The sequence below is a fragment of the Cetorhinus maximus genome, chromosome 22, assembly GCF_964194155.1.
Source record: "Cetorhinus maximus chromosome 22, sCetMax3.hap1.1, whole genome shotgun sequence".
NCBI lineage: Eukaryota > Metazoa > Chordata > Chondrichthyes > Lamniformes > Cetorhinidae > Cetorhinus > Cetorhinus maximus.
In genome coordinates, this window is record NC_135900.1 from 28,909,551 (window position 1) to 28,933,089 (window position 23,539).

Sequence of the window (23,539 nt, forward strand, 5' to 3'; positions counted from 1 at the left end):
GTTTTGGGAGAAAATTCCAGAGCTTAGGGCATAGGCAGAGGGTGGAGCAATTAAAATCATGGATGTTTAAAAAGCCTGTATTAGTATTAGAGGAGGTAGATTATCAGAGAAGTTTATGGGCCTAGAGGGGATTGCAGAGATAGGCTGGGATGGAGGGATTTGAAAACAATAATGAGAATTTTAAAATCTGATCTTAAAATTTGATTAACCTGTAAATTCATAACAGATTATGGAAAATAAAATCAAACATATTTTGCCCTGTGGTTTTGAGTGGAAAGCTTCCTGCAATCATTTATTTTTAAATGTTTTAGGGCAAATTTGGTGAGCAGAGCTTTACTAAATGTCAAAGAATTGGGGGCAATAAATTGTATTTACATGGCACCTTTAACTTTCAAAAGTAACCTAGAGAGCTTCACAGGAGGTTTGGAAGGAGCAATCAAAATATTGATTGACGAGAAGCTTTTAGGCAGGCGTTTAAAGGCTTGTGGACAAGTTACAGAGGCAGAGATATTTGGGGATGTTGGAACTAGCTATAAGTTCCAAATAGCTAGATAAGAAGTTAAACCGTGCAGACGCTGGAAATCTGAGGTGAAAAGAGAAAATGCTGGATACATCAGAGAAAGGGTCATAGACCTCAAACATTAAGCCTATCTTCCTTTCTCCAAAGACGCTGCTGGATCTGCTGAGTATCTATCGAATAATCTGTTTTTATTCCAAATGGTGGACCTGGGCAATAGGTGGAACAGAAGAGTGAGGCACAGGAGTTCAGATTTGACAGTCTTTTGTGAATGCATGTAAGGCTGGAGAAAGTTGCAGAGTTAGGGTGAGGTGAGGTCATAGAAGGATTTGTAAATGGCGGCCGATGCTTAAATTTGTGGGGAGATAGATAGTCAAGTTAGGCCAACGAAATTAGAGGTGATGGGTGAGCAAGGCTTGGGATAGGATGTGAGTTTGGAAACTTCGAACAATTTGGGAATTTGTGAAGGATGGAGGTCATAAGACTGGTAAAGAAGGTTTTGGAGAAACCTGGGGAGAAATTGGTACTCATTTTCCCATTTTTCCTGGCAGATCACAGGAGCAAAAAAGATCAATTTTGTAAGGCTAAGTCCTGTGCGCCAAAGTTCTTATGGAGTTCTGATGAAAGATCGGCAACCTGAAATGTTAAGCTGAATTTTCCCGTCCCTGTGGAAATGGGCTTGGGTATGGGGAGCCAGGAAAGTAGTGGGAAACCCCATCAGGACAGCTCACTGATGCTGTCCCACCTCCGTGCCACATTCTCAGGGGTGGGCTGTCATGGGAATCAACAGCCCGCTCCACTGAGGTGGGCAGGTAGTGAAGCCAATTAAGGCCCCAATCAAAGGTCATTTTCCCCAATGGTATAATTTTCCTGTGTTGCACAAGTACCCTGTTGTGTTGGGATCCTGACAATACTGTGGAGGTGGCCTTTGTCAGGAGGTCAATGGGCCAAGGGCGGCTGAATTAATTGGCAGCATCGGGCAGGGGGGGCGGTGCAGGGGTTGCGGGCTGGGTGCTGCACACAGGTGCTCTTCTGGAAGGGTCAACCCTCCACCCTGAGACCCTTCATAGTACTTTGTCATCTTTCTCACTGCAAAGAGAATGAGAAGAGAATCTGAAAGTCTTCTATAGATATATAAATAGTAAAAAGGTGGTAAAAGGAGGTGTAGGCCCAATTAGGGGCCAAAAGGGAATTTACATTTAGAGGCAGAGGGCATATTTGAGGTACTAACTGAGCACTTTATTAAGGAAGAAGATGCTGCCAAAGTCATAGTGAAAGAGTAGGTGATTAAGAAACTGGATGGATTAAAAATCGATAAATAGAAGGTATTAGAAAGGCTGGCTGCACTTAAAGTTGATAAGTCATCAGGTCTAGATGGGATGCATCCAAGGACACTAGGAGAAGTAAGGTTAGGAATTATGGAAGCACTGGTCATAACCTTCCAATCTTCCTTTGATACAGGGGTGGTGCCGGAAGACTGGAGAATTGCAAATATTATACCTGTTCATGGAAGGGTGTATGGATAAGCCCAGCAACTACAGGCCAGTCAGTTTAAACTCGGTGGTGAGAAAGCTTTTAGAAACGACAATCCAGACAAAATTAACAGTCACTTCCACAAGCATGGATTAATTAAGAAAAGTCTGCAGATTTGTTAAGGGCAAGGTGTGTTTAACTGACTTCATAAGTTAACAGAGAGGGCTGATGAGGGTAATGTAGTTGATGTGGTGTACGTGGACTTCCAAAATGTATTTGATAAAGTGGCACATGACAGGCTTGTGTGCAAACTTAAGACGCATGGAATAAAAAAAGACAGTGGCAGCATGGATGTAAAGTTGGCTGAGTGACAGAAAACAGGAATTAGTTGTTAATGGTATTTTTTTTGGATTGGAGGAACATATACCATGGGGTTTCCCAGGGGTTGATATTGGGACCACTACTTTTCTTGCTCTGCATTAATGACCGAGACTTGGGTGTACAGCACACAATTTCAACATTTGCAGATGACACAAACTTGGGAAGTATTGTGAGCCATGAGTAGAAGAATAATAGACTTCATGGGGACATAGACAGGCTAGTGGACATATGGCAGATGAAATTTAATGCAGAGAAGTGAGAAGTGATACATTTTGGTTAAGAAGAATAAGGAGAGGCAATATAAAATAAAAAATACAATTCTGAAATGGGTGCAGGAGCAGAGGGACCTGGAGGTATGTTTGCAAAATTTGTTGAATGTGACAAGCTGGATTGAGAATGCAGTTAATGAGGCATATGGGATCCTGGACTATATAAATAGGGGCAGAGAGTACAAAAGCAAGGAAGTCAGGGTGAAACTTTATAAAATACTGTTTGGCCCCAACAGGAATACTGACCAGAATTTTCCAGCTGCCCCGTGACAGGTTCCCTTGTGGCGGGGCTGATCAACCATTGAAATCTCCGTTCACATCGGCGGGACCGGAAGATCCTTCCGGCATGGGCTGGAAATTCTGGCTACTGTGTCCAGTTCTGGGCACTACACTTTAGGAACAATGTGAAGGCATTAGAGTGGGAATGTAGATAAGATATACAAGAATGGTTCCAGAAGTGAGGGTCTCCAGTTACATGGATAGATTGGAGAAGTTAGGACTGTTCTCCTCAGAGAAGGTAAGCTTGAGAGGAGATTTGATAGAGGTGTTCAGATTCATGAGGGATCGGGTCAGACTAGATAGGGAGAAACTGTTCCCGTTGGCGGAAAATTAACTGAGGAGAAAGAAATTGCAAGGCGATGGGGAAATGGCATGAGAGTTGGCATGGATATGATGGGCTGAATGGCCTCCTTCTCAGCCCATTCTGGTTCTATGATTCTGTGATGAATCACTTTTGAAATGTAGTCACTGTTGCAGTGTAGGGTACAATGACATGCAATTTTGCACACACCAAAGTTCCACAAACACCAATGTGATAAATAATTAGATCATTAATTTAGCTGCGGTGGTTCAGAGAAAAAAAGAATGTTCTTTGAATGCAAACCTTATAACAATTACAGGTTTATTTTAGGTAAAGTCAGATGTATAACATTTTATTTTAGTCAGTAAAAGATTAATGAGTATAGCTTTTGTTAGCAATATTTCATGAAGCTTAGAGTGCTGTAAATTTTATCTTTTCCAGTTCAAGTGTTGTGGAGTGGTATACTTTACAGATTGGTTGGAAATGACAGAAATGGAGTGGCCTCCTGACTCCTGCTGCATTAGAGAATTTCCAGGATGTGCTAAACAAGCCCATAATGGGCATTTTATTGATATTTATCAAGAGGTAAGTGGGCTGACTCCTTGCAACATTTATTAAATAAATTGTAATATGTGGTTAGCCAATATGGTTTGCAAATGGTTGGAAATGGGTGCATCTCTCATTTGAAGTGAAGTGCACTCCTTCTACAGAAAGTTTTCACGGTCAACTCACCGGCATAATTGCGCCCAGCTCCAAATACAGATTTGGATAGGTGCTGGTGATGAAAAATTTTGTGGAGGAGAAATTTAAATGGGATGTGGGCAAGTAAACGCAGTGTCGGAATAGGGGAACAAAATCCTTTGACAGTTTTGGAAAAATGTTCCTTGGTCATTGGCCCATTGGCACTCTTTGCCAAGTTGCCTGAAAAAGGAGAGGAGCAAGAAATGGGAAACAAATATGAAGCAAAGGGACATGCAACGTGTGAGCATAATTCTGCAGACAAGTGATGGAGCAACTCAGCATCCATTCCAGCTGGTGGCTGCTAAAATGGTAGTGCTGCATGAGGCGCTTGTGTGCACCATGGCCCTGTTTGTCACTCTACTGCATTATCCCAATAGGATAGCATTGCAGCATGCCTGGAGGAGGTTGGAAACATGTTTGTGGCCATAGCTGACTGGTATGATTATTCATTGTTCCAGGCATACACTTCACTTTATCTCCAGGTGTACTTACAACAGATGGCATAGCTCTGCATCTGACTACTTGCTGATACAAAGCTGATGAAGGCAGATTTCTTATGGTCTTTGCCACATGAGCATGTCAGGACCTGCAGATAGCATTGGTGGTATCTTAGTAGATGCAGCCAATTAGGCAATGCTGGTTACTGTCCATCCTGCCAAGCTTTCTTTCATACATATCCCAAAGCATGACACTGCAATTGGATACGTCTGGACAACCATTCAGCAAAATGACTAATAAAGCCTTTAGGTATCATGTTTGTGAAGTTAGGTTTTTAGTCTCATCCTCTCTTTGGAATTGAAGCTTCCATATGTACTAAACAAGGAATGTACCTGTAGATGTAGATACTGGCAGGTGGTCACACTGCACCTTTGGTACTGCCTAATTTGCAAGGTATTCATCTGTCTTTCCAAAAAAACTGCTAAAATGCAGGAGGATTCACTTCAGTAGGGAAAACAAGAGCGATTGCCACGGAGGCTTTTTTTAACCTTTGTGACAGCAGACAAAAACAAAGTGTATTCATGGCTTTAAAACACAATGGTGGGGTCGGGGGTGGGGGGTGGGGGTGAAATTTGATTTGCAAGGCCCGCTGCCAAGAACTGGACTCCGCACATTCCCTGTGCCAGAAGAAGTTGGCTTGAGTTACTCAGATTGGACCTCAGGTCTCACTTAAATTAGACCAATGATCTGTGGATCCCTCCCTTCACATACAGGAAAATGCAGCAACCAATTTCACACAGCAATGTCCAAAAAACAGCAATGAGGTAAAAATAGAGAGAATTGTGGAACAGAGTCCATTCAGCCCACCATGTCTGTGCTGGCAAAAAAAAAGTCACATGAGGGGACATGTTTTATAACATTTTTAAAATTTTCATTTCTAATTTTTAAAACTCTTCATCTCCCTGAGGCCGCTCTGTGCCTCAGGGAGATTTTCAAGCACTCACTCGCGCGCATGCGGAAAGTTCCCCGCTCACCCAGCTCGCCCTCCTTCCCCGCCCGCACAGGCAGCGCTGCTGCTGCTTGCGTTTCACGCTGGGCAGGCTTTAATTGGCTTCCTGGCTGCCCCCACCCACCCCTGCCGAGCTCACCCGACGAGCAAAATTCTGCCTCTGGTGTTCTTTTCTTTCCAGAGGGTGGCCTATTGTTTTGGCAGCTGTGGCCATTATTAATGCTTGGCTTAGTTTCAAGTGTTAATGTGTTTCAGCACAGTAGGTGTTCCATTCATCTGAGAATGAATGACAGTTTCAAGATGTTGTAATAACAGATTGTTCCTTTGATGTTTCTTCTGGTTTGTTGACACAAGCTAATAGGATTACAAGTATTACAAGTTTTTATGCCACATGGCAGAATGCATTTTATCTCAATTTCAATTATATGGGAGCTTTTATTAGATGGTAAGAGGTTTTATTTTCCCTAAGAAATCTAAAATATTTTCCATTGATTTTGCCTGGAACCTGAGAACTGTACATAAAGCATACTGGGTGAGTAAATATGGAGGATACATGGTGGGGCACAGAGATGGCTTGGGGTGGGTGGGATGGTGATGAAGGTGAGGGATGGGGTCATTGGGGCCATTAAACACTGCCAGGAGTGTGACACTGCATTGGAGAACCAAGGCGGGCAATCTAACCGGCCTGCCTCCACACCCACACTCCTCACTCCGTACCCACGTTCCTCACTCCGCACCCACACTCCTCACTCCGCACCCACACTCCGTACCCACGCTCCTCACTTCGCACCCACACTCCTCACTCCGCACCCACACGCCTCACTCACTCCAGCGCGGCTCGCAAATAGCACTGTGAACCTGACCCTGGTGTGTGAGGTCACACATGGGGGTACAATTTGCAAGTCACAAAAGTGCGCAGGCCAGATTTTCCCAAACCCAGGGGAAGATCTGACCCAGTGTTTCAGGGCAAGGACCTTTCATCAGCACCGCTTACTTTGATGCAAGGTCATCGATCTGAAACATTGAGTGTAATTTAATGCCGCCCAGTGGTGCTGCCTTTGATTGGCCGTCAGCTCTTGGCAGGCGGGACTCCTGCCCCGGAGTCCTTGATCCCGGGGAGGGTGTGCCGCTGCTCAGTTAAGTGCCTGAGCTTGCTTAATACATGGGCCATCCTGAAAGGAGGCAATGGAGGGTTTGTGCCGTCCTGTCATAGAATCATAGACCATGTGTCGGGCGGGCTTGGCAGGAGCAGGTGGTCGCAGAGCTGACCACCGCCCGCGATCAGCTTGGCACCGCGATTTCACACAGGCGAGCCAACTAAGGCCTGCCCTGTGTGGATCTCGAGCGGTAGCGCTGGGCGCTGCCTGTGCCGGTGGGGGGAGGAGGGAGAGTCGGGTCCAGAGCGCTTTCTCCATGCCCCAGGGAGATTGAAGCGCTTTTTAAAGAAATCATTAAAAAAAATTAAAAATTTAATGAAACATGTCCCCTCATGCGACTGTGTCACATGAGAGGGGACTTGTTTTTATTTTTCAAAATAAGGTTTTATTCAATTTGTAAAAGCTTCAGGAAATCTCATCCTGCTCGTGGATGAGGTTTCCTAAAAAACTTAAAGGCCGCTTGGCCTTCTCGCCTGCCCCCCGATCGTTAGGTTAGATGGGCAGCATAAATTTGGAGTTAATTAGATTATTAATGGCCATGATAGGCCTTTCAATTATAGGCGGGCACGCAGCCAACTCCAGCGTATGCCCGCCGAACGAAATATCGCGAGACAGCGCGATGACGTTGGGGCGCACGCCCAAAGTCATCGCGTGTCGTTTTACATTCTGGCATGTTGGGCCCGCCCCCGCAGGCCAAATGTAAAATTCTGCCCATAGAAAGTTTATGGCACAGAAAGAGGTCACTTCGCCCTCCGTGTCTGCATGGCCGTAAAACGAATCACCCACTTTCCAGCATTTGGCCCGTAGTCCTGCAGGTTACAGCACTTGAGGTGCATATTCAGACACCTGCTAAATGAATTGAGGGTTTCTGCCTCTACTATCCTTTCAGGCAGTGAGTTCCAGATCATCACAACCCTCCAAGTGAAAAAGTTTTTCCTCATCCCCTCTCTAATCTTTCTACCTGTCACTTTAAATCTCTGCCCCCTTGACACTGACCTTTCTGCTAAAGTAAATAGGCCATCCACTCTAACCAGGCCCCTCACAATTTTGTACATCTCAATCAAATCTCCCCTCAAACTCCTCTGTTCCAAGGAGAACAACCCCAGTCTATCCAATCTTTCCTCATAGCTGCAATTTTCTGGTCCTTGTAACATCCTTGTAAAGCTCCTCTGTACCCTCTCTAATGCAATTACATCCTTTTACAAACACATTTATATTAAAGGGCATACAAAATCTTCATGGGGAAACCGATCGGGAACTTTCCCTCACTAGTTGGGCTAATGTTTTTTCATTATGAGCCAGTGGGTGGGAACTCCCTTCCGCCCCCCACCACCTCACCGCTGAAAGAGGATGAGTGAAAGTTAGCTGCGTAACTAGGACAACAAGAAGTTACGGAAGAGTAAGCTCTTCATGTTGGGAATGTCGCCTCCATTAAGTCTTGTTCCATTACATTAACTGCCCATTAACTCTGTTTCTCTCTCCATGGATGCTGCTTGACTTGCTGATTTAAAAACTTCCACAATGAACTGAATGTTCAAGTCTTAATATTGATCTAGTTAAATTATTCCAGTACATAGCATGGCATCTTCAACTCTGAATGCTCAGTTTAGATGTTTGGCTAAAAGAAGCAGCACAAAATGGACAGAATTGATGGAAAATCAGATTTACAAGGATCATTAGATCCTTATGTGCTGATTCATATTTATTCCCCACAAACTGGACGGTCCTCCTGCACCAAATGCTACCCTGGTTTCAGAATTGCAACAGAGACCAAATGAATAGAAGTTTGATGTGGCAATAGAGAATATGTACTTGACGCTCAAATAATAGGCATTCCCAACATGAAGAGCTTACTCTTCTGTAACTTCTTGTTGTCCTAGTTACGCAGCTAACTTTCACTCATCCTCTTTCAGCGGTGAGGGGAAGTCAGATGTTGGTGTCCATCAATGCTAATGCCACTTTGTAGTAACCAACAGCAGACTTGCTAATTACTGAATGAAATGGAACAGGATCAGCATTTTATTTTTGCTTTGTCTCAAATGCAATGCTATACTTTTGTGGGGTATCCCAACCAAGAATCTTATCATGTGTGTAATGGGATTATTCAAATATGAAGTAGCGCAGCATCTCAAGTGTATGACTACAGGGAAATGAAGTTTTTTTTTAATTAGCTACAGCAGCTCACATTGAAGTACTCTGTACTGGAAGAAATAATTATATGGTTGAAAAATGGAGGGCCAAGCATAATTAATAGAGTGATTAATAGAAATGTACACATTAATTCTCCTAATACCGATAGTTTTTTTTTACATTAATTATGTATCTTCCTGTAAACCGAGGCTAGATTTGTGGTGATATATTATTCTCTTCACTGCTGGAGTGATAATCTGCTGGAGCAGATCAACCATCCATTGTAAAATCTGCTGGATTTTCATTCCACTGAAATTACTGGAACATTAGTGAATCAGTAATGTTGCGTGATCCGCTCCTCCAGATTACTGCCCAGGCAGCAAAGGCAAATATTTACCCTGTGGACTCTTCTGCCCTCTGGTATCCCATCCTGCAGGAATTATTTCACTTCTACTCCCATTCTTTTCTTACGTCCCTTAAGCCTCCCTATCCTTCTACTATTTTCATACTTTCAAAAGCCAAGCTTAACGTTACCAAGTTGCTAAGTCCCAATTGACTTTTCTCAGCATTGGTTCTCTCTCTCTCTCGGTGCTTAACTTTGGTTTTGCAATAGAATTAGAGCCTTCAGGTATTAGTGGCAGCAAAGTGACGAGCTGAAATCTGGCTTAAGTCAAGTGGTATTGAATTCGCTTTGAAGTAATATGATCATGAATGAAGTGTATTTCAATGAAGCTTTTTGTTAACTGGAAAGAGGTAAATCATCCAGAAGTTGTCAACAAATAAATGCCATTTGCCAAAGGAGGTCTCTTAGGAATTTTACAGTTGATATACAAATGATTTCTGCCAGGAAATAATGAACTAAGCTTTTACATTTCCTTTTCCTTTTTCTCATTTTGTTTACATCAAGCATTGGTTAGTGTTCGTATTATACGTGTGAAAGTTCCCACTGCAGCAGCATAACTACACAGTGGCAAAACCGAACCCCCATCATTGGAGTTCTTTTTATTTCCGATACAACAACACGAAAACCAATATGGAACATGTACTTTTTTCCCCAAAAAGTCTTTAGAAGACAATATTAAACTCCAAAAGCAGCTCAAAACCTTTTAATGATACCAGTTAATTGTATGTGGAGCAGCGTAAACAAAGATTTACTTTGGGGAGAATTTTCTGCCTGTCGGGCGGGCGGGCCCGATCCCATCTCCGGCGGGCAGGGAGCTGATCCCCGCCGGAGAAGCAGGCCCCGCCACCATTTTATGTGGGCGGGCCAATTAAGACCCGCCCAGCGTGATGTCTGGCGGGAAGCGCTATGCACTCCGTGTGGGTGGGGGGTGGGGGAATCCCCAAAAGCGAGAGTGCGCTCTTTCGTGCATGCGCACATCTCCCTGAGGCTAAGTGCAGCCTCAGGGAGATCGCTCACACTTTTAAAAATATTAAAAATTAGAAAAAAAAAATCCTTAACATGTCCCCGACATTTGACAATGTCACATGAGATGGGACATGTTCATAAATTACAGTAAAACTTTATTAAACTTTTTAAAAGCCTGCATGAAACCTCATCCCACCGCTGGATGAGGTTTCATGTTTTTTTCTATTCCCGCTGGGGCTCCTGGCCTGCCCGCCAACCTTAAGGTTGGACGGACAGGTCCTTTAATTGTTTAAATGATCCTGTCAATGGCCTCAATTGGCCATTGACAGGTCGGTGGGCCCGCAGCTGATTTTGCTGAAAATTTAAATGGGATGGGGTGACGTTGGGGGTTCCGCCCAGTGTCACCGTGCGTCATTTTACGCGTTGGCGAGCGGGCCCCGCCCCCTACTCGCCGATGGCAAAATTCTGCCCTTTATACTTTGTCATAAGTGCCCTCTTATTTTTATAGCTCTTAAAGCGCCAGATTTTTAAAGCTGTAATTTAACATAGACACATGAATGTAAGAGTAAATTCTAAATGTGTGGAGGTATTAAAGCTTGCATTGTAAATGTTCGTATTTCAAATGTTGTTTACAACATAAATGAGGTTTTCAGTGATTGTAAAATACATATTATTTTTGGTGGTTGTGTTTACACTAGCATTTCAATATGGAAAGCAGCAGCACTATTCCCTCTGGACGGGGCATTTTATCAGGTTTTGGCTCAGAGACTGATGCTGAAAAGTCCCTAATAATGCACTAATACTGCTGGTGGCTATTTAGATGTCAACAGTAACTTATTTCTAGATTACTAAAATACTACTTCAATTGTTTAAAGGTAAAAAAAAACTTGCTCTGGAGACATATTCCCCAATTCCTATTGCCCCTTTCCTCTTCATCCATTGTATTTCAACTTGTTATTTCTTTATATCATTTTCTACGCACTATATTTTAACTTCGGCTTGCCTTCTTATTGAAGTTTAAGTAACAATGTTCTGTGTTTTCACTATCTTGCCATTCCAGTTTACCTGAATTCTGAAGAAATAAAATTTACCCCTTGACTAGCTAAAAACTACAATGGAACCTGCCAAACTTTGACCTAATTTTCAAACTAACATTTGATAACAAGAGTTTGTTAAGTAATGTGTCAGTACCACAGGGAGCTGAGAACTGCAAAAGCAAAATGATTTAGTCAGTGGTTTTCAAATAGTTAATTTACTATGAATATTTCTGAGCTAGTGACCTATGTACTATAGAATATTACTTTTTTTTTTCAAACTCCGGTAACATCAATTGAAATCTGTCAAGCAAAAAATTATACACAAGATATTCTGAAATTCAGTCCTTTGGGAAATAGATCCAGGTGTTCGAAAGGCTGTCCAAGAGATAAGCATGTCAGCCGCTTAGAAATCATCCCATCAGTGGTGATTTGAAATTCCCCCCACTCTATTTATTGTGCGCTGAAGGGTATCACTAACCGTGAATATATTTACAAGTGAGTGCTACCAGCTAATATAAAAACATAAGATGGTTTGTTAGATGATGTCCTTGCAACTCTGTGCATTTGGGCAGAATTTGTGATATCTATGATGTACATCATTTCTTTTTGGAGCCCAAGTATGTAGATGTACAATCCATTGTATTTATTTCACAGGAAACATATATTTACATCATATTTTGCAGCAGACATTCCAGACAGTGATCTGCAATGTTGCACTTAATTTATGATATGGGATGGAGGAGGCGGTATTCATGTGATAGCTGAGTTTTTATTTATTCGTTCATGGAATGCGGGCACCGCTGGCTAGGCCAACATTTATTGCCCATCCCTAACTGCCCTCGTTCAGAGGGCATTTATAAGAGTCAACCACATTTCTGTGGACCTGGAGTCACGTGTAGCCCAGACCAGGTAGGGACAGCAGATTTCTTTCCCTGAAGGGCAATAGTGAACCAGATGGGTTGCTGTCATTATTATCTTGTGTTTGAAAGTGGATAATGTACAATAGCAGCAGGTGCATCATATGCTCACTGGCAGTGACATATTAAAATGAGGTAACCTCAGACAGATTCGAAGTTCATAAACCCCAAGAGCTGCCATAGATAAAAATGAGGGCCTCTTTCCTATTTGCCCTTCAGTGGGACTTAAAGGGAACAGCAACCTATCGCAAAGAAAGATCAGAATATTATCTACTTGAAGGTTTGAGGTCTCCTTGCAAGTACCACTCTCACAGCATCACATTGGCAATATAAAACCACCTTACATGATTCATTTTTCTTTCTAAGATAGTACAATTTCTGTGACCATATTATTCTGCAAAGATTGGAATATTTATCGCATATTCATGGTACATAAAAATTTTATGGAATAAAGATCTTTTTAAATTTTCTGACTTTCAAATAAATGAAAGATGGTTTCTTCAACTTCCAAATATTGTGTTTCTATATTAATGTTAAAATGAAATTCTGGTGTATAATAAACAAATTGGGCTAAGTCCCACTTAAGGACTTGAGCACAAAAATCTAGGCTGACACTCCAGTGCAATACTGAAGGAGTGCTGCACTGTCGGAGCAGCTGTCTTTCGGATGAGGCTCTGTCTGCCTTCTCAGGTCTACGTAAAATAACCCATAACACTATTTCGAAGAACAGAGGAGTTATCCCTGGGGTCCTAGTCAACATTTATCCCTCAATCAACATCATAAAAAACACAGATCGTCTGCTCATCATCACTTTGCTGTTTCTGGGACTTGCTGTGCACAAATTGATTGCTGCATTTCTTCCATTACAATAGTGACTACACTTCAAAAGCACATCATTGCTTATAAAGTACTTGGAGACATTTGGTGGTTCCAAAAGAGGTTATATAAATGCAAGTCTCTTTTACATTTATTTGGTGCATCGGATGACTTTGATGGAACCGATTTCTGGAGTTTGATAGAATTTGTTTTCAATTTTTTCCCTTTCTTTTCTTACTGACACTGTACAATACTCAACCAAAGTGGTGATGCTCTCACTTCTTCGGGCCTTTGCCACTTCTCCCACACATTCAGAAGGAATGACCTTGACATTAACCATCCCTAGTTCTGCATGGAGAAGGAAAAGGAGTAGCAGGCGCGAGTTGCACCACAGCAGAAGGCAGCAGCCAACTTGCTGTTAGTGCTGCATTTTTGCTTGTTTTACACTCAGTTTTATGTTCTGATGTAAGCAAATGGGATCTTCAGGAAATTTAAGTCTAAGAGGTGCAAGTTGCCATCAGCAAGATTGGTACAGAAACTGCTGTAAATTTCAGCATAATTTTGCAGTACAGCCTGCTTAATTAAGTGTGTGTGTGTGTGTGGAGCCTGCAAACTAGGCATTCCTGTGTACAACTTTTGAATGAATGATATTGGCCTATTATAAGTGTGAAAACCTGAGTTTACTGGCAGGGTATTGCACTTTTGTTGATCAAGATATTAAATTAATAAGGACAGAAGTTGAATTAATGGTTTCCAAGTTTAAAAAAAATACTTGGGGCGGGATTTTCCGCACCCGCCCGCCGCCCGCGATCTTCTGGTCCCGCCGCAAGTCAGTGGACTTCTAGCCGGAGCTCCGGTCGCCCGCAGCGGGTCCCACCCGGGACGGGGCCGGAAAATCCCGGCCATGGATTGTTGTATCATGCGGGTGCTTCATTAGTTAAACCTCTTCCCTCACCCCTCAGCTCCAATTTCGATTGCATTACATGTTGCTGGAAATGTGAATTGATAATGACGTGTCAAGGGTAATGGGACCAACACGTTATTTTCTTCACCAATAAGATTTAAGAATTAAGAAACAAACAGAGGAACAACAGAGAAGGAAATAGTGTGAAGTCAGGTACAGAAATAGACAGGGGACAAAAGATTAGATTAAGGGAGAGAGAAAAAAAAGAGACAGAAGTAAGACAAATATTAAATTACACATTTTAAATTGAAAAAATCTCTAAGAACAATTTACTACCTGCAGAAATTAGGCTTCACAGTTTCAGTTGTTCCGGCTCTGGGAGGTTGATGGGCAATTTGCAAGCATAAAATCTTGCCATTAAAAGGATCCTAATAATGTTAAGCGCCAGCCTAACTTCCTGCGGTGAGTTTAATTGGTAATTTAATTGCAAATGCAACCATTTCTTGAAACTTGCAAGGAGGTTTACAGTGAGTTTCTGTTCTTGCAAGGTTATCTGCGGAGTGCTCATATTATCCAACAGCTTGCAGTGCTTCGCAAATCGCAAGTATCTCTTCCTTGTCATAAATTGCTGGAGAATTTATGCACTAACAATGCCTTAAACTCTGTTATTTTGCCAGCAAGTTCTGGCCTCTTGTGTAGAATTTTTGCAAACGGTAATTAGCACCTTACATATCAAAATATTGATTAGAAAAATGGGGGTAGTAGGAAATTTTCCCACTAAGAGTGAAGTCTCAGAAAATTTACTCTACTTTGTCTGTATTATGTTGATGCAGAGCACAAAGCATTGCACTTCAGAGTGTGTCATATGGGGGAAAAAAACATGTATTTAATGCAGGATTCTTTTATGGTTATTCAATGTAACACCTTTTATTTTTGATACAGGGCTGCGGACAGAAAATGTACAATTTCCTGCGGGGCACAAAACAATTACAAGTGTTGAGGTTTCTTGGGATTTCCATTGGAGTAACACAGCTACTGGCCATGATACTCACTATTACATTGCTTTGGGCCTTATACTATGACAAAAAGGAACCAAGGACTGGTCAAAGGATGGGTCAAAAAAAGCCCAGTTCCCAACACCTTGCCTGTCATTCAGTAGAACTAATGAAGTATGGCCCGAAGAACAGTGAACTAAGGCAGGCAGGTGCAGCTAACAACTTCTGCACACATTTCGAAATAGAGGAATTTGAAATAGAGGAATTGTAGCTGGAGCTGATCAAGTCAGCTGGATGCTGGAAACATTGCACAAAAATTCCTTTTAATTTTGCACACAAATGTTACTATAGAATTTCAAAAGGACTTTTGAATTCTGTATTACAGCATCATCCCAAACAAGTGGATAAGAGAGTGAGAAAGAAACTTTTCAATGAAGGTAACTGGAAAAGGGTTTACTTTGATTTTAGCACTTTTCCATTGTTGCTACAGAAGGCCTGAACTTTCTTGAGTTTCACTCTCCCTTTTGGTTCATCTTGTTGTCAGTCATTCATTGGAAACCTCCTCATATCTTTGCCTCTGACCTTTATTTCAGGACCCCCAAATCAATTGGTTTCCAGGCACCCACTGGAAACCACTTTAAAACCAAGAAGTACAAATGGCAGCAAGGGTGCCGAGCATCTTCTATCAGTAACACTGATCAATGTAAAAGTGCCTTAATTAAATATATTTTTTGCAGATGTTATTGGAGAATACTGAAGTTATTGTGATTGTTCAAGAGCTTTGGGTTGGCAATAATCTTTGCCAGAAAAGGTTCATTGCTGTACTATGAGAATTTTCCAGAAATATAGAATTGATCAAAGCCATTAATTTAAATTTGTTTACATTCTGCGTTAACCAGACATTGGTGTGATTATTTTAATTAATGTACTGTTTTGTGTTATTTACTGGTTTGTAGAGTAATTCCTTTTAGAATATTGGTCTTTGGAATGAGCTCCCTTCGAATCTTTCTTGTTGCAAATCCCTATCTTTCTCCTATTAAAACTATAGATGTACGTATGGCCTGTTTACTGTATGATTACAAAAATCCCATTTACGTTTACATTCTGTTATTTCTGGATTAGTACCTTTCAATAATTGTATTTTAAACATTGCAAACAATTACATCAAAAGTTTTTTGAGACCAGGCCCCTGCTGAGTCCGAGCCCAATGACAAGCCTCTGGACTCGGCCCTGAGAGATGCAGAGACAAACAGGGGAACTTCAGGGGCCGTCTGCACACTCTGACTGAAGGGTGGAGGAGTGCGTCCATGTTTGGCTGCAATCGTGGCTCCGGCATGTGAGCGCATGAAGTCTCCATGGGAAGGGTGGCAGCTGTCTTGGAGACCCAGGTCCAGCAGTTTCTGCCAGATTTGCGCTCAGACCTGCACACCATCGTTCAAGCCATAGGTGCGTTTCAGCAGTGGCTAGGCAAGAGGGGGCAGGGCACCTCGACCTCCCTCCAGGTGCGCCTTCTCATCAAGGAGTTAGAGAAGGGCCATTGGGCTCCCAAAGGGAGGAGGAGAAGCATCATCCAAACACCCCAGGGCATTCACCCTGCTGCTCCACCTCCCCTCTGCCAGTGACTCCAGCAAGTCAGGAGGGTGCATCAGCACCTGAGCAGCAGACCCTTGGCAGGCTAGGGCCCTCGAGGCCTTGGGCCACCAGAGGACACCTGCCAAAATCATCACAGTCAACAGGGCATAGTAGTCAGCAGGCTGCCTCTACCTCTGCTGCAGATGTCGGGGCTGCATCTAGACAAAGTGGTGGGGTTGGAGAAATTAAAAAAGTATTGAATATACACTGGTGGCACGGGTGTTCACTCATTGTATATAGTTTTCACTATTGTGAATATATGGTGAATCTATCCATCCCACGTCTCATGGATTCCATTTTGATTCAATTTGCTTCAACGCTACGTGGTCATTTAAGGGTCCAGAATGTTGCCCCCAATGTAGTCCCATCAGGATCTTCATTTGCATAAATTCTCTCACATTTTCACCACAGTGAGTAGTCTATAATTCCACATCAGCAACATCAGGCAATGCACATCATTTGTGACTGTGCTGCCTTGACCAATACATCTGTCAGCCTATTATTGCAGGTAACCATGCTTTGGCCTGGGGAGAAGTGCTCATCAAGGTTATTGATTTTACTGCTGCTGTTGCACTGATGTCTGTTGTTTGTGGATGGCACGAGTAATTCTCGCAACTTAGATTCGTATGTCCAATGTGTCATTTAGAATGGATTTTACTGTATAAGAAACTGTTTTTGAGAACTGTAATGTAAGCCTTTGAAGCCCATAAGCTTCTATGCCTCTCTGCAGGAAGGTGTAATGTCCACATTTAAGGCTGAATGTCCATCCTTTGTGATTTCTCATTCTCTGCATGCATGATACTGAACTAGCTAAGTAACTATCCAACGGGCACCTTAGACTTGACTGCAAGACGGCATTACCTTCGCTGAAGCCCCCACTATCAACATCCTGGGGGGGGGTTACCATTGACTAGAAACTGAACTGGACCAGCCACAAAAATACTGTGGCTACAAGAGCAGGTCAGAGGCTAGGGATCCTGCAGCTAGTAACTCACCTCCTGACTTCCCAAAGTCTTTTCACCATCTACAAGGCACAAGGCAGGACTGTGAGAGAATAACTCTTCACTTACCTGAATGAGTGCAGCTCCAACAACACTCAAGAAGCGCGACACCATCCAAGACAAAGCAGCCCACTTGATTGGCACCACATCCACAAACATTCACTCCTGCCACCACCAGGATGTACAAGATGCACTGCAGCAACTCGCCAAGGCTCCTTAGACAGCACCTACCAAACCCACAACCACTACTATCTAGAAGGACAAGGGCAGCAGACACATGGGAACACCACCACCTGGAAGTTCCCCTCCAAGCCGCTCACCATCCTGACTTGGAAACATATCCTGGAACTCCCTCCCTAACTGCACTGTGGGTGTACCTGCTCCATGTTGACCGCAGCGGTTCAAGAAAGCAGCTCATCACGGCCTTCTCAAGGGCAATAAATGCTAGCCCAGCCAGCAACACCCACATCCCATGAATGAATTTTTAAAAAATGGGGTAGAGTGCATGATTTAAGAGGTGTGTGTTCATTTTGATGAGGCAATTTCCTGACCTCCCGCAAACTTTATTCGGATCTGCATGGCTTTTAGTAAGGCTTTAAGCGATCCTTGGGTAAATGCACAGCACTCAACTCGATGAGCAATTCATTGAATGACAGGGCTTTCATTGATTTAGGATATATAGACAGGAATGGCCTTGTGAGCTGTACCTTCTCGAGGACTCTGATGCTCTCAATGCGATGCAAAGGCGACTCCCTTAAGGCCTCAGAGGGTCCATGCAGGAAAGAATTACTCATTGGCTGTTGTGTTAAGAATGACTGCTCAAGGTTTTGCCTTAATTTAATGGTCAACTAGGACAGAGACTGGTCAGGCTTCTGACGATTGCAGAGTCCCAAGTGGTTGTACCTCAGTCAAACATTGTCCTGGTGAGGCACTCTCAGTGAGGACAATGCAAACAAGCCTCAAAACTTTACTGTATGATCTAGATGTTAATGGTTATTGTTTCCTGATGTGTGAATGGCAACTGGGTTGGGGGGAGTGGGGGGTTGTAGTAGAAAGATGATACTTCAACATTCAGCATTGAGGAGAGCTGGCCTTGGGACATATGATGCTGTCATGATGCTGCTCCCTGTTGAGCTATCCATCCGGTAATGCCTGAAAGAATACTGTGTGGTCGGGACGCCTTATTGAGCAGGTGTCAGACTGACATGAGTTCATCGCTGTGTAATTAGGATTTCCAGCTGCTTTATGAGCTGCCATGCACACTGACTTGGAGAGTGCATGGGTGAAAGTACTATACTATGTAAAGTTGCCTAAGGACGTGCGTGAAGGGAGTGCTGTTCAGGATCTACAGCAGTTAACCATGGTTTAAGCCCTTACAAAGGATGATCCCATCATTAGGGCAGACGGTGAGTACTGATATTTCCAAAGTCACTATGTGAACATTGAACTTTCGAGAGAATTTCTCGCTGAGATTGAAGTGGGGCCTTTCAGGCAGCAAAGGTGAAAGAAACGATTGTGAGAATTTGTCTGCACTTTATTCCTCCTGGAAGCCTGTGGCTATCAGGTTATCACGGGCATGTCTTCCACCTCGTTCCCATGAGACGGCCTCTTCGTGTGTCTCGTCTACATCCTCGCCCTCTTCAGATCCATCCACTTCAATGCTGTCCTCATTGCAGGAGACGTCTGACTCCTGTATTTCTCCCTCAGACGACATATCCTCCCTTTACAGCGCCGGGTTGTGCAGGTCACAGCAAACAACAATGATGCGGGGACACTCTGTGATGCGTGTTGGCGAGCCCCGTCTGACCGGTCCATACATCAGAAACATATCTTCAGGAGGCCTATCGTCTGCTCTGTCAAGGATCTGGTGGCGGAATATGCAGCATTGTATCTCTCTTCAGCACTATGTGGATGGCAAACAGGTGTCATGAGCCAGGTCTTCTGGGGGTATCCCTTGTCCATGAGGAGCCAGCCCTATGAGGTTGAGGTCCCTCAAAGATCTGTGGCATCTGCGAGTGCGTCAAGGTGTAAGAGTCGTGAGAGCTCCCTGGGTACCTAGCACAGACAGGATCTGCTTTCCATGATCACAACTTAACTGGACGTTCAGAGAGTGAAATCCTTTTCGATTGATGAATCTCACAGGTTGCTGCCAGGGAGATTTCAATGATGCCCTGCACTTGCGGGAAACCACATATTGCTGCAAATCCAACAGCTCTGGTGGCCTGGCTTCCTGCACCTGTGCAGAACTGGACATACTGGTAAACTCTAATGAAAGCGGCATCTGTCAACTCCCTTATGCATTTGTGTGTTGCCGACTGGGAGATTCCACAAAGATCCCTGGAAGGACCTGCTGGCAAAAAAGGTGGTCACCTTCAAAGCCATTGGCATGGGATGCCCTCCAAGTCCTTGTGGCATCAGTTTTTCATGGAGAAGGTGGCAAATGTGAGCTACCACATCCCTGGATAAGTGAAGGCGCCTGCAGCAACGTCTTTCACTCATCTCCATATATGAGCAGAGTCTTCTATATATCCCATGGTCGGGCCACTGATCTTAGTTGAATATTCCCCTCTTTCAGGAGCATCTTGGGCTTCCTGGGGCCCCACTCCCTCTTGCAGCTCATGCCGCTGATGCTTCAGGACTTGTGCCAATCGGTGATGGGCCCTTCATCACCTCATCTATATTGGAGCTATAAACAAGGTAGGGTCGCCTGCAGCCTGCATTCTCCACTCCTCTCTGTATCTGACGACGAACACATTTGAGAATTTAAATGTTCCCTTGACTAGTTTCCCTCCATCTCCAAGGTAGGAGGCCAGTGCAAAGCCCTTGGCCTGGTGTCCATCTAGGCATGGCATCTCAGGCCACCCCTTGTAGGTGAAGCACATCCTGGAGGACCACAGGTGGCTGATCCTCCCACTCAGACATCACTGCACATTCATAATGTGGTCTTGGTAGGGTGAATAGAGCCATGTGCGAGAATCCTCTGTCAGGCAATTGACAGAGGATTCCAGCTTGCCTCCTTTAGCCTAAACACTCAAAATAGATACCATAGCCTTGTCATAATGTCAAAACATTAAGCATGAAGCCATGACTATTAAACTGGAATATTGAGTCTTGGAATGTGCCTGTCGCTTCTGTCCAGCAGCCATGGCCCTTGAATGTATTATCCTTTATTCATTTTTACATGCCTCTGTCAGGAAAAGATAGCCAATCACACCAATTCAAATATAGCCCCAAAACTTAATGGATTCTTGCATGAATGCGCTTCATTAGTCAAGGAGCAATGCTCCTTCAATGGGCACTTGGCCCTCAAAACTAGTATTCAGCTGAGCCTTGTTCTCCATTGCTTCAGCAAATAGTAAATAGGGTGCCCTTCACTTGTCTTAGAAGAGTAGTCCTGAATTCCTCCACAGGCTTTGAATCTTTCCGTATTTTTTTTTTCATGCTTGTTTTTCCAATTGTGTCATTACTCAGTAAAGGTGAAGATGGTTCTGCTAATATTTATGAGTGTGACCAAGATCTTCCAACCTCCCCCTGTCACCCACCAAGTTTCTCACATCCTCTTCCAGTCACCACCTCCTAATTCCCAATCGCTCCCGTTACCATCCAGCTGTTACTCTTGACCCCATCATTGTTCATGTGGCTATTCCTCTTCTCCCCCAGTTCCCTTCAATGTTAATGTCCCCATGTCCTTTGTTGAACTGACCTCTCCCCTTCTCAAGGCCACCTGCACCCTTACTTTCAGAGTAAGAGACCATCCAATACCCCTCTATGACTTTAGAATTACTGCCTTACCGGATCAAAATGCTTCCCCTGAATGTGCGTCCCTGTACCATGCCTCAAACTCCCAGGACCAAATGCCTTAGTTGACTGACCACGCCCTACACACAATTCTGTGCATGACTGCCACTGCCCAGAGTGGCCTTCCCCCATCCAAGACCAGACCAAGACATATGTGGCATGTAGAGCCCTCTAACATGGCCCGTACAGATTGGTCTCATTCCCCAGACATCTCTTAAACCTGCCCCGACAGTGTGGCCTCATTCCTTGGACAGTCTGTTAAACTTGCCCCCTGAAGAGTCTTTCACCCTTCCCCTCTGGTCCTCACCAGCGCCCCCCCCCTCACCCTTCCTTTCTGCTATTGCCTCCCATGTCCAGCTTTTGTGCAGATTGTGTTACAGGCACCCGATATGTATCAGTAACGACATAAAAAGGCAAAAGCAGCATCTACTGACCTCCAAGTAATGGATGAAGTGAAGCTTGTCAGGTGCACGCCACTTATATACAGTCGTAAGAACGTCTAATTAGACGCTGATGGGGAACTTAATTTGGAGGGAGAATGTGAGTCCAGCAAGTTGGCCTTTTAACAAGCATCCATGAGATAGAAATGAATGCAAATGGAGCTCCTGACATTGCTCAGCAGGAAACTGGACCTGCCTTTAACCCACGTTTAGAATCGGGAGAACAAGATTCCAAACTAATTTCTTGTTGTCGGGAAACTGATGTTTTCATTCGCACCAAATTAAGTGCCCCGCCTGCCATGATTCCCGCTGCTGCTGGGAGTGGAAGATTCTGCCCAATGTTTCAGAAATAGGCTGAGAATCTACTGGCTTTCACTTCTGAAATAAGTTTCACAAAAATGTGACTTCAAAGTTATACAGTGTTGGAGCAGTGATGCACCCAGACTTTGAGCGTTAGAATGTAGATGTATGGCCACAATCCCCCAAGTAGTACTTTGCCATTGTTAGCCTGGTTATCAGAGTTAGGCACAAGGCAAAGGCTATTAAGTTATCCAAATGAATAGAGGAAATCTTAGCAGGTCACATTAGAAAGATTTCATGCACCTCATCTTGCCACAAGCAAACGATTATTCATTGGAAGAAAATGCAAAGCAGTCATAGGAAAGTCCATAAATTAACACTGGCAAGTACTGTTATTCTAGCTCTGCATTGAAAACTCACTAATTTTGCATTTATGAAGCCCTTACTCAAGGATCACATCCCAGAAGATATGAATTGGGCTAAGAGTTCAACTGCAAAAGACAAGGCAGAAATATTAAGCTTGCTGGACCTCATTTTCTTTGGCCATCCTTACAATTTGGGATCAATGACATATAAAAACATGTAGAGATAATAGGATGGCCTAAGAATCAGTGGTCTTAAGAGTTATCAAGAATGGAGCAAAACTGCTACAAAATGCAGGCACTGAGTTTTAAAAATTGCTGGATTTGTAACGTATTCTACTCATGGTTGGAGCAAATATTGGGGGAGTGGAAGAAGAGTCAACAGAGAGGAGGCTACAAACTAGGATATATAGCTGGAGAAGACTGTAAGCATAAACAGATATAAAACCATGAAGACATTTGAAGAAGAGGCCGATGATTTTAAAGTCAATTCACTGGAGTAGCTGGTAACTAGTGAGGTTTGCTCAGTACAGGGGTCTGCAGAACCTTCTGAAGGATTGGATACAGGTCACAGAGTTCTTGATGAGTTGGAGGTTGTGTAGGGTACAGTTGGGAAAACCAGCAAGGAGATCATAAGAGAAATCAAGCCTTCTGGTGACCATGATATGAATAAGAGTTCCAATGGTCCTGGGGCTAGGATAGAGGAAGGAGTAATCTTTGAGGTGGACCAAGTGTACGATTAGAAAGCATTCATCAGCCTGAGTCAACAGGAGGGCAGGGTAATAGAATGGATGCTGGAGTGATCGCCATTATTTATGCCCAAATGCCACAGCAACTTCAGCTGAGGACAGGTATGTGATTGAAAGCAGAAATAACGATGTTGTCAGAGATGCGTTGCTCAAATTTTAACTTCTGAGAACAGCATCTTGCTGTCTGGCTCTCCATTCAAAATGCATTGAAGTTCCTGTACTTGCAAGGTAAATGAGAGGTAAACATGTTTCAGACATTCACATCTGAGTACCCTTTTACAATGGGATAAGTATTAATTACGGCCAATTAAGCTTTCCAGCATTGAAAATAAACTCTTGCAAGTGTGGAGACTCGTTGCTTCATATTTTAATTGTGGAAATTTTAAAAATTAAAATTCTTTCTGTATTTTTCTTTTTTCACTCAATCTGATCTTTTGTTCCCTCATTTCTGTTTCTGTACCTGATTTGACATTGAATTCACCATTTTAACTTATACTTCTTTCTCAGTCCTTATTGTGCTAAGT

The 23,539-nt window shown here is 43.4% G+C and overlaps 1 protein-coding gene across 1 annotated transcript in view; it reads left to right on the plus strand.

Annotated features, from left to right (window-relative positions):
• Positions 1-15,790, plus strand: part of tspan12 (tetraspanin 12) — a 60,099-nt gene extending 44,309 nt beyond the window's left edge. Inside the window, exons 7-8 of the mRNA XM_078567998.1 lie at positions 3,662-3,805; positions 14,681-15,790. Coding sequence (XP_078424124.1) covers positions 3,662-3,805; positions 14,681-15,004 — 468 coding nt within the window. The 3' untranslated portion in view covers positions 15,005-15,790. The remainder of the gene's footprint in view (positions 1-3,661; positions 3,806-14,680) is intronic.
• The last annotated feature ends 7,749 nt before the right edge of the window (positions 15,791-23,539 follow it).